This window comes from Euprymna scolopes, chromosome 26 (assembly GCF_053919585.1).
Source record: "Euprymna scolopes isolate OS-2025 chromosome 26, ASM5391958v1, whole genome shotgun sequence".
In the NCBI taxonomy this organism is placed as follows: domain Eukaryota; kingdom Metazoa; phylum Mollusca; class Cephalopoda; order Sepiida; family Sepiolidae; genus Euprymna; species Euprymna scolopes.
Genome location: NC_136507.1, coordinates 96,223,564 through 96,239,597, shown reverse-complemented (window position 1 = coordinate 96,239,597; position 16,034 = coordinate 96,223,564). Strand labels below are relative to the sequence as shown.

Below are 16,034 nucleotides of genomic sequence, written 5' to 3'. Positions count from 1 at the left end.
CGGACTATCCATTCATGTGAAATCTCTTATCTTATATATATATATATATATATATATATACATATATATATATATATATATATATATATATATATATATATATATATACTTTCTGTAAATAAACACACACACACACACACGCACATACATACATATATATATATATATATATATATATATATATATATATATATATATAGTGACGCTCGTTGTGCAAACGAATCGAGCGGGGGCATTTGGACGATGCAAAAACATCTTTAATTCATGATCCACATAGGAGCGGCCGTATAGCGCCATGGTGAAAAGCCTTGATTGTCATTTGGGCGGTCGCGTTTCGATCAAGACGAGGCAGTTGCCTGTCTAATCGCAGTGATGAGCTGTGAAACAGCGAAAAAGTACTGTATGTGGATGACTATATATATATATATATATATATATATATATATATATATATATATATATATATATGTCTGTGTGTGTGTGTTTATTTACAGAAAGTATAGATTAGATAAGTCATCGGTACCGTCGGTTTAAATCCTGATAATTAGGGAACGTTTTAGATACCCATATCAAGCTCTCTTCCGCCGATACTCATCTGTTTTATAAATGAAAGTGGGAACATTATATATATATATATATATATATATATATATATATATATATATATATATATATATATATATATATATATATGTACGTCTGATTGAACACGACATAGTTATTCTTTTTTTCCGATTTTTCTTGATATCTTTATATAGATATACATACATATATATATATATATATATATATATATATATATATATATATATATATATATATATATATATATATAGGTCAGAAAATTTTGGATTTTACCTTCGATATTTGAATTATTAACCAGTTTGAAATATAAAAATAATCTTATCTATTTCTAATCGTTCGTCTTGGAATACATATCCTTTTCTTGATTAATCCATTTCTCGCGTTGGATTACCTGAAATTGATGTCCTTATCTATGTTCCTTTGAAAATATTTTTAACTAATTTCCAATATATGGGCAAATAGCAAGATTTACTGTTATTCATAATTATATACTAAATGCATTTCTTCTGAGGATATGAATCCTGCATTAAAAACCCATGGATTCAAGGAAAGAACTTTAAATTTCTTGCGTTCCTTGTTCCAAACAATAATTGTTTTGTTAAACGATTCTATATTTTTACTTTATAAAATTTAATTATAAATTCCACAATTCTCTCTCTCTCTCTCTCTCTCTCTCTCTCACACTATCTATCTATCTATCTATGTATCTATCTCTGTCTGTCTGTCTGTCTGTCTGTCTGTCTGTCTGTCTCTCTCTCTCTCTCTCTCTCTCTATATATATATATATATATATATATATATATATATATATATATATAGTAAGTTATAAAATGTATATGGCGATTAAGCTACACTGAATATTCCGCGTTTCATCCACTCTAGGATTCTTCAGGCTGAAGAATCCTAAAGTGGATGACACGCGGAATATTCAGTGTAGCTTAATCGCCATATACATTTTATAACTTACTAACAAGCTCTACTTACGTATTGAGCACTTTTCAAGTAAATACTTAAAGTTTACGCATAAATCTATACTTTCGTATATTAATTTATGTGAGTAAATTAAGTAGTTATATATATATACATATAAAACTAACAAAAACAATAGAAAATAAACAAATAAATTAATAAAATAAATAAACATGCATATACAAAAACTATCATACATATATATGTATGTGTATATATATATAATTTATATATATATATATATATATATATATATATATATAAACTAACATAAAAAACCTAACCTAGATTTAAAACAGGTCAAGACACTAGATATCCAGGCTAAATAGAACACACATGCATGTTTATTGGATGATAGGAAGGGCGCGGTGAATACTAGAAAGCTGATTGGCTAACTAAAATCTCAATAGAAGGTGCGTATATAAAAACGACAGACAACCACAAAATTCGTGCATAAGCCTGAAGAATCCTGAAGTGGATGAAACGCGGAATATTCAGTGTAGCTTAATCACTATATATATTTTATAAATTACTATAAATTACTATATATATATATATATATATATATATATATATATATATATATATATATATATAGCATACATCTCCACACACAACACAAACAACCCAGAACTATTTACACAGATAACAAAAAACCTTATCCTCCTCAGTCAGAACGACAAACTAAACAACATACTTAAAACAAAAAAAATAATAAATAGCAAACGCCAACCCCCAAACCTAAAACACATGCTAACTTCCTCAAAATTCGTTCCACACACTACAAAAGGGGTTACAAAATGCAACAAACCGCGATGTGGAGTATGTGACATAATAATAGAAGGAGACACATACACATTCAAAAACCTTGCACAAACATTCAAAATAAAAAAGGATCTAAATTGCACCTCCAGGAATGTACTATATGCACTAAGATGCACAGCATGCAAATAGGCGCCACCAAACGTTTCAGCAATAGAGTGTCCTTACATAAGAGCAACATCAAAATTGCAGATAACAGACACCTCTATGTTTCAAAATACGTACACATATGCAGTGGAAATAGCTTCAAAATAATGCCAATCTTCCAAACAGACAATTATTATTATTTACTTATACAGGAAAAAGATTCATAACAAGATTCACTCCCGAACTAAATAGAGCTTAATATTAACTTACAAAAACATGAAATGCAAGGCACACTCGCATGCACACACCCACACATAAATCAGAACCGTCACATTAAAACACACACGCAGAAACACACATACAGAGACACACACGCATACAGCCACACACAGACATAACGCCTCTGTCTCTAATACAACACATTGAACAATACCGACCCTACTTAACCTCGAAACCAACAACACTAGGAAACACCTAGAACCATAGTGTAATATCTGTTCCAACACCTCGCTCCCCCCTCAGTCAGTGGAGGAGAAATCCTTCATGACTGAGATAACTATCATCCCTTCTATCATCCATCCTCCCATACTATACCCCTCCAAGTGACCTCTCTCCTCTGGGGAACAAGATCTTATCCACACTAAGAACCGATCCTGGGTCTGGCCATATCCACATAGGGAGACAAATAAATAGAAACATTATAAAATCCCCTACGTATATTTATAAATACATCTCTTTATCTAAACAAACCCAATATTAAGAATACCAGAACAGTCTAAGACTGAAACGAAAAATCACAATACTAAAATCTAAGAATCCAAAAAATAAATATCAAAATTGAATAAAAACACCCCTACCCTTGTTTCAGAGGAGCTGGTTCCCCCTCCTACCACACACACATTAGTAACGACCTTGGATCACAGTTACCTTCCTAGGGAAGCAAATAACTTTATAATACTATAAAACAGAACATACATTCTTCAAACCAATAAAAGAAAACACACACACACTCACACCCCCCCACACACACACACACATCCTACCCTATGCACCCAGTTGACCAAGTACATGGGCCCCTCACCCCCACTCAAGTAAGAGTAAAAAAGATAAAAATGAGAAAAAAACAAAGAAAGATAAATAGAAACACAATCACACAGAGAGAGAGAGAGAGAGAGAGAGAGAGAGAGAGAGAGAGAGAGAGAGACATAAAACATCAGTCCAGCCCAATGAACCAGTAATAAAAATTGGACATACGAATGAAAAGTAGAATCACTTACACATGTTTCCACCTCTTGGAAACATTTCAAATGAACTACGAAAATGTTCTTTTACATTTTTTAACACATCTTGAATATATTATAAACATTTTAAATACTTTCTGAAGAGGACGCTTCACAGAACGTCTGAAATGCGTTAAAAACGATTTCAATGATTTAAAAAAACATTATTACAATGACCTAAACATAATTTTCAATGACAAATCAAAACACGGAATAATAAAATAACGTTAAAAAATACACATTGTTGGTGACCACCCCCTTATTTAAATATACACATTTCTCTAGTTGGAATTTCTTAACCCATTATATATATATATATATATATATATATATATATATATATATATATATATATATCGTCTTAATAAGACTCGAAGTGTTGCTCGGTTCAAACGCATGACTAAAGTCACCTTTGGTCCCCATACAGTTAAATAATATTTAAAAAGTGCTCCTTACCTGATACTTCCACCCAGAGGTACATATTCGTCCCATTGATTGTCTGATACCTCACATCGATTTGGGGCTGCTTGCTAGTTGTGGAGTAGATATCCGAAAGGCCGTAAAGGGCATTCTCGCAGGGCACACTCTTCAGGTTGTTCGATCGGTCCGAGAAGGCTAACGTGTGGCTGCAATTGAAAAGCACGTCGATGGCCTTCACGCGAAGCGTGTGCGATTTATTGGCGTCCACTGTAGATATTTTGCACAGGCAGTTCCTGTTGCTATGACTCTGTGTTGGGTAGAGATAATTCCGTAGATGAACCGTCGAATTGGAAATTTTCGAGAAGCCTCTTGGTCCACACATTTCCATCACGCTGCGTTCTAGATAATTTAAAATAAAATGAGATATTAGTAGTGATAGCTTGCAGTGTTATAAACACACACACACACACACACACACACACATATATATATATATATATATATATATATATATATATTATAATATAAAGCTGAATGTCTGTGTGTGTATGTGTTTGCGTGTGTGTCTGGTCACGATTAGGCTCCTATATGGTTGACTATTTTAAAAAACTGATTATATATAATGATAGAAGATGTATCAAACACAGAAATGGGTATGTTTGATCCTGCAGAACGGTGGTATATTAAAATTGTGGGGTCTGCGTTCGCGCCTGGTCAACAAAGTATGGAAATAAAAAATTAAAAAAAAAACAGTTTACAAGTGTTTTTGATATCGATGTACATAAGAATACTTTGATAAGTATGTTATAACTTAAATAGGGATGGTATAATAAAATTGTGGGGTCTGCCTTCGCGCATGGCGTCCATGGAATGTAAATAGGCACAAACTTTACTAAAGACTTTTCATATCTATCTGCGTAAGTATAATTTAATAATTATGTTTCAGTTTGAAGAAATATGGTATAATAAAATTATGGGCTGTTCGTTTGCGCCTTACCTCCATAGAATGGAAATATGTCAAGTTTAACAAGGTTTTTCAATATATATCTACAGAATATTGTGATAAGTGTTTCAGTGTGAACAGGTATGGTATAATAAATTATGGGGTTTATCTATTTTATTTTTACTTCCATAATATTTTGCTTTGGTTTTGATACCCCCAAATTCGAAGCTATCTCTTTACAACCCTTCCTTTTCATAACCTATCCATGGTCCATTTTCTGTAGGCTGTTTTTTGAACCCAGTCAACGACGGGTACTTTTGCTAGTATATATATATATATATATATATATATATATATATATATATATATATATATATATATATATATATATAGAGAGAGAGAGAGAGAGAGAGAGAGAGAGAGTCTAAAGAAGTTTTGATTAAAAAAATGCAAAATTAAAAATAAAGAATGCAGTTTAGATTCCCGGAAGGAAAAAAAATATTAATTTTAACCTATCGAAAACTAAGCACCTAAATAATACGATTTCTAAATATTTTATAATGACCAAAGAGAATTCATTTATATATGATTGAAAGAAAAACTTAACTAAAATTGTTAAATAGAAATAGACTTACCACTTGCATAAGTCGATTTCGCAAAAGTCTTCAATTTTAAAAAAGAATTTAACATACATAAGGATGAAAAAATAAAACCTTGACTAAAATTTTGTAAATAGAAAACGGGGATCATCATATATATATATATATATATATATATATATATATATATATATATATATATTACGGCCCAGCTTTGCCTCGTGCGAATTTGAAAGCAAAGCATTAGCAAAGTCCACCAAATAATGATTGCGTGTGACTGAGTTAGCTGTCCACTTGAGACGACATTTTAAACTAACAAATACATGCAAGTGTACCATCCGCGATTGAAAGCCCACATTCTATGCCACAGAATTTAGGAATTGTTCAAATTATTTGCTAAATCCTCATTCATCGTCTTCGATGAGAGAATCAACCATATATATATATATATATATATCCAAATATGAATAAATTCGTATTCCTCTGTTCGTTTGTTTGTTTGTTCACAATTTGATTAATATATACAAAACGCCCGCTACTTTACTCTTTCATTTATTTCTATATATAGTATGATTCTTGCAAAATGTACAATTAAGAGGCCACCTCATTTGCATATTACATTAAGGAAAATCGATTTTACTAAATAGCGGTATATTTGTTTATGTTTCTAGCGATAGTATTGTTTTAAATATTCTATTTAAAATTGTTATTTAATAAAATTTAAATAACAATTTAATTGTTAATATATTTAATTTAATTTATTTGGAATAATTTCCGACGTCGACTTTTTTAAAGACGTAGAGTTATCTCCCCCTAGAAACTTTACCAAATAAAATAATTTGGCAATCTCAACAAGTTTCTAGGTTGAAAAAATAATCCCGTGAAGACAGAAATTTTTTTTTAATATTCAAACAAACAAAAAACATTTATGAATGAACTGAAAATTTTCATTTGTTTTTTTTTTAAAATATTCTTGAAACAGCTATACAGAAACTTTGAGCGCTTCGAATTCAAACTTCAGCCACACTTTTAGAAACAAAAAATGCCCACCCCTCAAAAAAAGCAAATTTAAAAAGATCCCCCTCCCTAAAAAAAGCTAATCGAAAATTTCTTTTCGAAAAAAATAGTGAATAATGTACCTTTACAAAAAATAAAAATTTAAAAAAACGCATATTACGCACGCTTTTGACTATGTTCTTTTTCGGTCGTTCAGGCACTCATTGCTATTTTTATTGAAACAAAAGTTGTTTTGATTTATTTTTATTTATTTTATTGGGGGGATTTCCTTTTTAACGCACGAACAACAAAAAGTGCTCAATATCCGGGGAATAGTTTCTTCTCTTTGTATCCGTTGTGTCGAAATAGTGTATCACGTACTTCTTTTTTTTTAACGATTACATTTACATGTTTTTATCCGTTTTTTTATTTTTGAAATTGTTGCCCATGATGAAAATAATATCCTTAGGTGTGGTCAAACGGAACTTTATATCAACCTACACATATGTAGTTGAATAGGAAGGGAAGTATATATGTAGGTAATATTTAAAAATGATAGGCTACTATGAAATAATTGGCATCATTAAAGCAGAGCCAATAATAAAAGAAGAAATGAAAACTAGGAAAGATATAGGAGAAAGTGGAGAAAAGGGGAATGGGATAGAAATAAATAGGAGATATGAAAAACATATATAAAGTCTTTGTTTTAAGGTTCCAAGACGTCACTGGAATTGATATCATTTTATTTTATTTTATTTCATTTCATTTTATTTTATTTTATTCTATTTCTGAACTTATTTTAAACACCTTTTTGAACATTTTTCTAGTTCCATTTTCGTTGCTTTCAGATTGTTGTATTATTATTTTTATTGTTTTTATCTGTTTTTATACGTATTTGCAATCCTCTCTCTCTAACTATACGTTGAATATCAAGTCCATTATGTCGAAAATAGCACATAGAAGGTACAAAAAAAGCTACTTTACACAGACATGCACCTGGCCTGAAAAACAAATAGCTGATTGATTTACACGAAGGCATAGTTAACCAGAAAATAAATGCCTGCTGATTTAATATATGTGACAACTACGAAAGTACACTGCAGACAGGAATACAATAATATAAAAAATAGACAATAAAATGGATGGAAGCTAGGTTGAAGAAAACGTGGCTATATTGACGGCAAAGATGAAATCCCACAGTGACCGTTCGCAGTTAGATGCGTGGGTGTCCAAAAACGTTATATAAACTTGCCAAATTGAGATCGAACAAATAACGTACTGGTTGACATCAACCTCATTTGATTACTAGACTTTCTCCAATCTTCTCTCACACACCAATCATTCGCTGAAAGTTAAAAATAAAAATATCATATTTTCATATACCAGTGTTTGTTGTTATTCATTCAAACACAGCAATAATACAGCACTACACGGATCTTTTTTCACAGACTATTGAATATAGATCTCGAAGGAGCTGAGAGTGGTCGTTATTTTCTCTTCTTTATATTTGATCTATTACTTTTAGTTATTGATGAGCTCAGATTAAACACACACTGTATGAAGTTAGTTTTAGAATTGCGACCTGCAGAAGTTTGGACAATAAAATGGATGGAAGCCAGGTTAAAGAGAATGTTGGTAGATTGACGGAAATGGTGAAAGCTCACAGACTGTTTGCAGTTAACTGAGTGGGTGCCCCAAAATGTTATATAAACTTGGTAAATTGAGATTGAACAGAGAATCTGCTGGCTAGCAAATTCATGGCATCAACCTCATTTGATTACCACACTTTCTCCAATCTTCTGTCTCACCCCAATCATTCACTTCAACCTAATAATAGAAATATCATATTTTCATACATTTTTCCCCATGAACTTAAATTAATTTCTAAACATTTATTCATCAGTCATTGTCGTTAATATCATCATCGGCAATAAAATGGATGGAAGCCACATCCAAGAGAATTTGACTAGACTGACGGCAAAAGTGAGATCCCAGAATAACTGTTTGCAGTTAGATGCGTGGATAAAAACCATTGAATTTCAACGAGGTTGCTGATAGTGTTCAATAAAAGAGTAGGATATTATTTCCTTCAATTTAGGTCAGCAAAATTACTATAAGTCGATACAATAAATCTACTGTTTCAGTCTTTAAAGACATTGTCGGACGACAATAAATTCCCGGTCTTACTCGAGGCCAATCCTTTAATTAAAAAGGAAACCCAATTGAGAAAATATAGAGATTAAAAAAAAATGAAAACAAAAGAAAACATTTTGACAGGCTTTTTCTTATAATTTACATTCTATATTATGTGTCTAGTCATATGTGTAAACTGTAAGAAATGGGAAGTTAGTTTAATTAGTTATAATGAAGGTAACTTTCGTTACTTAAATTGTGTCAGAACGGCTACGCGCGTTAGGTGACAAGAAATAATGAATTAACTAAGAGAAAGCCGGATACGAAAGGAGAAGGGAGTGAAGCGCTTTCAAACTGTCTGTGGTCGTTTTCCATGTTAGTTTCGTTTAAAAATAATCGTATTAGATTTGTTGAGAAAAACTTCGTTTGAAATAAAAATAAGGATTTAATTTTGATATCCTTTTCAATTTTATTCTTAGAAACCTTAGATTTTAAATTAAATATACTAATAGCTTAACCACGTCTATAAATATTTTATAATAGTCCTTAGTACAAATAAAATAATATAGTCATAATTCAAACAGAAATAAAATAAAACTACATTTTTTATATTCAATTTATAAAAGTTGTTAATATACATTTTGTTAGGTTTAAGTTTTATATAATGTATAGATAGTTAATATATTATATGAAGTAATAATCCATGCATTTTTTTAATCTATCATAATCAATATTAGTTAGTTTTATGACTTATGTATCTTTACGTCTTAAAGCTTATATATTGAAATAGTTGGGTTCAACTGAAAAATAGGGTTAAAACTATTTAATGCTAATGGGGAACTTATGTTACTGGAGTAAAGTTCATACTTATCAGAGACGTTCTTGTCAAGCAGCCCGAGAGTGGCTTTATTACAGTTGGACTGAGATATAGTTCTGTTCACCTTTGTAAGGTCCACCTACCTAGACATTACCTTCTCTCTGAGAAAGGGTTAGTTTATTGCTAATTGCCTTAAGCGCCCCTGCCGGGTAATGCCTTCGTAGCTGCCCAAACATGTGCACTTCATCCAGTGCGCTTGCTATTCAAAACCCACCAGATCATGCGTCTAGTTAGAGTGTATGGATGTATGCGAATAAATTGGTTTGAACGGCAACATAAGTTGTGCTTGAAGTAATGGATTTGTATTCAGTGCCATTCACAAATTATATTGACTGTTTGATAAAGAAAAATAAAAAAAGAAAGACAAAAAACGTAAATTTGCTGTGTAAGAATTAAAATGGAATACAAGTCATGAGATTCGGTGAGAAAATTACACATCTGATAGGAAACACACGCGCGTTCCTCGTTGTGTGTGTGGGTATGTATGTGTGTGGGTGTGTGCGTGTGTATGTGCGTGTTATCTGGCAACAAAACTAACCGGAAGTGATGTGTACTACTGGAAAAAAAAAACAGAAAAAAAAACTGCGAAGTCAAAAGCGCGTGAAAATTATGAGTATTAATTGCAAATTCTCTTTATAGTGAAACTGACTTCTAATGGTATTTATTTGTTTCCCCACGAAAGCAAAATGTGACACAAGGTCGTTTTTCATGTGAGGAAAAACCAATAAAAATTGCCTTAATATAGAAAGGTTTCCCCTTCATTGACTAAGGACAAATACTACAGAATATATACTACACTTTGATTGATATATTTTATTTGGCAAACAAAATGTTCACAAAACTAAGTTAAGCACAAGGCCAATAAAAAAGTTGGAAAGCGAGTTCTATGATCATCTTGTCACTATACCTTTGATTGTCTACACTTTGATCTTAGCTCCAAGGCCAGATACTTTTTTCCATTGAAACTGACTTCTAATGCTTTCTTCACTTTATGTTGTAGTGTTTATTCTATACTAGTTGTTCTACCCGGCGTTGGCCGGGAGCCTCTTTTTTACTCTAATTCTTGTTTCGCTTCCTTTTCAATTATCCAGTTGTTTGCGTTTTGACAAAATTATTTCTGTTTTTGAAATAGGATTTCGGGGCATTGATTACTATAGAAAACAAACCGAAAAAAATAATAAAGCACGAAATATATAATAAATAATTGTTACCAAAGGCAAGATAGATACTTTGCTACCTACCTGTATAAGCTTTTCGTGTTCTAACTTACTTTAAAACATTTCCAAGCTTAAAACACAAGTAGTACCAAGTTGCTAACTTAGAACCACTAGATAGCGGATATGAAGCAGCCACCTTTGTAGTCTCAATAATCGTTCAAAACTCCAAAATATAAATAAATACTGATATAATAACTGTCACAGTGACATTTATTGGGTGTGCTTTCGGAAACATTTATTTGTTATATATTTGTTTCTTTAACGCTTTTTTCAGTTGTTTTTTTTTTTTTACATAGGCGTCACCACTTATCAAGGCCAAGAGGCCACTCAAGGATAAGGGTTAAAGAGTGTACAGTAGAAATTGGACAATATAGTAATCGTTAGTAATGGAAATTCGGTGAATTTGTTAACTTATATGGAACAGCGGATCAAAAACTTGTTTACGTTAGACTTGAAGACAACCATGTTGTAGTCAGCTGGAAAGCAGGAAAACGGAAAAGAGTTCCACAGGCGTGCAGTTCTAAGAAAGAAGCATTGCTCATGGAATCTACGTTTAGGTTTAGGTACAAATAAAGAGTGGGGATAATTATTGATAGTGCTTTTTGCTAGACGGGTGCTTCTTGTGAAAATTTGGTGAGGGGGTACCATAGATTGAAGCTCAGTCGAGCACTTGCCATGAAAATAGCGATAAGGCAAAGAAAAACTCGCAACCTCACTTCTGTGAGAAAGAGGTTGCAGGGAAGAGAAAATGACATATCCTACGAGGCTACGAAGTCTATTTTGAATTCTATCAAGGCAGGATAAGTCCTTTCTAGCAGCTCCTGCCCAGATGGGGCAACAGTACTCCATCCTTGGACGTACCTGGCTCTTATATAGATAGATAATTGCATCAGCAGTGAGATCTACTGGGTCGATAGAAGGGTCCCACCATTTTTCCAACGGCCTTGGCAATGGATTTAATGTATGTGTTCCATTTCAGATCAGGAGTAAAGATTAAGCCCAGAAACTTGTCAAAACATGAGGCCTTCCCAACAAGAGAGCCATTCATTCCAATTGATGCCAGATGGGGATCAGAGCATTGATGATGTAAAGATAAAAGCTTGGTTTTAGATGCATTAAAAGCAATAAGCCACCTCTTTCCCCATTGTACCACTTGCTTTAGATCAGAGGTGAGAGAATTGGAGAGAACTTGGTCGATTACGGTCTTAGATACGCTACTATAGATAGTAGTGTCATCAGCATAAATTTCTACGAATGATATAATGATGTGATTTGGAAGATCATTAATGCAGATGAGGAAGAAAGTTTGGCCCAGGATGGACCCTTGAGGTTTGTCTATTATAATAAATGCGTGGATTTGGACGTTATTCGTCATGATTTGGTCATAAAATTATCAATTGGAACAAATTCTTATAAAACTGTTCGGAAAATGGGATGTATAGGATCATTCAGTATTTAAATAACAATTAAAACTATCACATTGTATTTTTAAACATAATTTATTCACGTCAGAAATTTTTAATTATTTACATAATAATATTTCGCGTCCAGCAAAGCCGCCATATTGTCCTCGGTTCCCTTATTTTTTCAAAGGTTTATAAGGGGCATTTAGAGTTATTCCCTCTTTTATCGCTATAACACCTCCACTTTGAAATATGATGCTTGTAGGATGTTTTACATGAGTCTATTTGTAGAGTTGAAGTTGGTTTGCAGGTTTGTTACGTTCTTGGGTCAAACCTTTCTTCTAGACTTGCTTTGTTTATTGCATGTTGCCTTAATACTTTGAAGTAATTCAAATGTGTTGAGAAAAATATTTAATGGAATCATTGTGTTATTTGATTGTTTTTTTAAGATATCAGTGACAAAGTCGATTTGCATGTTTGACCCAAATAGATTATTGTACATCGATATCATTGATTACATTACCAGAATGACGTACTATGTGACCGTGTGTCTTTTTTTACCATTGTGGTAGTCGTTTTCCAATTAAGGTTGTCCTGGAAGAAATTTACGTGACCTTGCTCCATAATAGCGATTAAATTAGTTTTCCATCGTCCAGTTTGTCTTGGGAAGATTATTTGATGATGGTCGAATAGCATCCATTGGTAACCGTATTTTCTGTACATTAGTGTTTCGGTAGGAGACTTTCCATTTGGGCAATATGGATTTGAATTAGCTCTGTAGCTACTTAGAATATTTCTATGATCTCTCGAGTAGTTCCTTCCCCTTTTAACTTCAAGAATGCTCTCTTAAATATGTCGACAAAGCGTTCGGCGTTGCCATTTGATTATGGGTAGAAAGGTGGAGGTCTGAGAAGCTGAATACTGTTTTGTTTACAGAAATCAGAAAATTCTGCTGAGGTAAATACAGTACCTTTATCAGAACCCAAGATTTTAGGAACACCTAATCTGCTGAAACTTTCTTGTAGTTTCATTACAGTTTCATTTGAAATAGTATATTTCATCTGGAAGAGTTCTGGACACTTATTGCAAGTATAAATCAATATTAAGTAATGCTGTTCATTAATTGCACCATGCACAATCCAAGTGTAGTCGTGACCAAGTGGTAGGTAATGCATGCAATGTTATTTTCCGAGGAGACTTCGCAACCAATTGACATTTGGCACAACTTTTTTACTAGTTTCTATAATTACCTATCCATGTTTGGCCAATACACATAGCCACATGCCGGTTAGTTCCTTGATTTCCATAGTGGAATTGCTTGAGAACTCTGTTCTGGAATTTGAGTGAATTTGACAACAACACGTTCTGGCACGAGGTGTATTCCATTGATATCAGATAAAGATCTCCGAAAAAAAAATGGTTGAAGTTACTGCTCAGAGCATGTTTTTTGCCAGTTTGTGAGATGAAAATGTCGAACTTTCTGTAATAATGGATCTGCGGATGTAGCCTCCTGAACCATCTTTATGAAAACCAGGGACAACTTCAGGTTCCACAGACTGTCTCTTCTACTAATTTTTGATAAGAAAAGATGTCTGGGATACTCATCTGCCTGGCCAATTTTGCTGCTTGGTTGGTACTTTATAGAAATGTCGTAATCTAAAATATATGTAAGCTGTTGTATGAACTGGAATTCTTTTCTTGGAACCAAAAATACTTATTAAGGGCTTGTGGTCTGTCATCAGAGTAAAATTCTGGCCATTTAGCATTTTGTGAATTTCCTTTACTATTAGGGCTTCCTTTTCAATTTGGCTATGCTTTCGTTCAGTATGCGCCAACGATTTTTATGCGTGTGCAATGGCTTTTTCGCTTCTATCAGGAGAAATATATAACATTACTGCTCTGACTCCGTGGTCTGAAGCGTCTGTCACAACATTAATGCCTAATCATGGATTGTAGTGTGTCACTAATAGATCATAACTAAGAAATGTTTTAATTTTCTCAAATGATTCTTTGCATGTGCTTGACCAGTTCCATTTGTCTTCTTTTTCTTTTTTTTTTGTAAAAATTATTCAGTTCGTGCATTCGGGTAAGAAGTACCATAATGATTTACCAGGCCCAGAGAGGATCGTATCCTTAGGAGCTGCCATGTGCTTTATTGCCTGAATACTGTTCGCATCTGGTTTTCGACGATTTTTGTCAAACATAAAGCCAAGGTATTTCACAGAAGTTTTAAAGAATTTACATTTACCTGGTCTTAAGTGAAATCCATATTGTTGAATTTGATTCAACACGGAAGTACGACGATGCAGAAGTTCCTTTTGGGATGTGCCTGTAACGATAATATCATCAATGTAGGCGGAAACTCTTGCCAATTCTATGAACATTGTATCCATAGTTTGTTGGAATATGGCTGGAACTGACTTGATCCTAAATGAAAACGGTTAAATTAAAATAATAATCGTTTTTTGTTTTCGAGATCTGGAATTTAATCCAATCTCATCCTCGTCGCCAAATAGATTCCCTTCAAGGAGTAAAATTCTAGGGAATATTAAATTCGCAAACTGTTTTCAGTTACACCTGTAGCTCGCCCAGGCGAGATGATTTAACAACGTTAGTTTTTACAGGAAGGCTCACATAGACAGAACAGAAATATACTTCACTTTTAAATATTGCTGTGTTGTTTTTTTTAAATATTGCTGTGTTGTTTTTTATGCTAGGTATGTTTTTTTTATTACATTTTCACCCCAACCAAGACACGTTACCACTTTGATGTAAAGGGCTACTATCAGGGATATAAGCTACAAGGGTACTATGTAGGGAGTTGGGCAGCAAGATGTCGGTTCATGTTAGACTTGAACTTCTGCATGTCAGTACATTTGGGGAAGCAGGGACCCGGATGTGAATTCTAACGTCTGGTGGTTCTGGGGAAGAAACTACTGGAGTAGAAAGCTCTCTTACATCTAGAGATCTCTACTGTGAAGGGGTGGGATTTAGCTGCTTGCCGGGTTTGTCGGGGGTATTTACGTCGAGCGGGTACAAGTGCTTGCAGTACATCAGAGCATTCACCGTTAAAGACAGAGGGACGGAACATTTCATCGATGGGACAGAGGCTGAAGATGGGACAGTTCAGGACCTATCAGGTTGGCGACTCTCTTTTGAACCTTGTCTAGGAGCGAGAGACTATTAGCAGACACACCAGCCCAAATATGACAACAATACTCCATACATGGGCGAATGGTGGCCTTATAGGGGTACGAGATACTTTCGGGCGTTAGTAGCTTTCTAGCACGGTAGAGAGAGAACCTACCTTCTTCGCAGCATGTGCGAGAGTAAAATGGTTGCTTATCTGTCTGAGACTGTGAAAGGGGAAACGACTGTGAAAGGGGAAACGATCATTTTCGATTTTAGTGAACATGAAAAAGATATGCGCATTTAAAGAAAAAAAACGAAAGAGAAATTCTTCTGAAGAGTTTGATGATGAAATAATATCAGTATTCATCTTTTGAAGTTGTGAGAGAGATGCTGTGCGAATGCGTGACGAAATTAAATAGAGAGTTTGCTACGTAGATTCTGTACTGTTACGAAAAAGATGTGAATGTACGAGTAGGTAAAAGGCGAATAGGGAAGATCGATGAGATCGGAAAGTCCCCATGAAATTGATAAGCCAGGGTAAGCGAGGAGTGTTACCCTTTATATATCCAAA

General features: G+C 33.5%; 1 protein-coding gene across 1 annotated transcript in view; it reads right to left on the bottom strand.

Moving 5' to 3' along the window:
• LOC145248289 (uncharacterized) overlaps positions 1-16,034 on the bottom strand; it is a 115,138-nt gene that overhangs the window by 18,584 nt on the left and 80,520 nt on the right. The window contains exon 3 of the mRNA XM_080110163.1: positions 4,200-4,562. Within this exon, the coding sequence (XP_079966289.1) occupies positions 4,200-4,562 (363 nt within the window). The remainder of the gene's footprint in view (positions 1-4,199; positions 4,563-16,034) is intronic.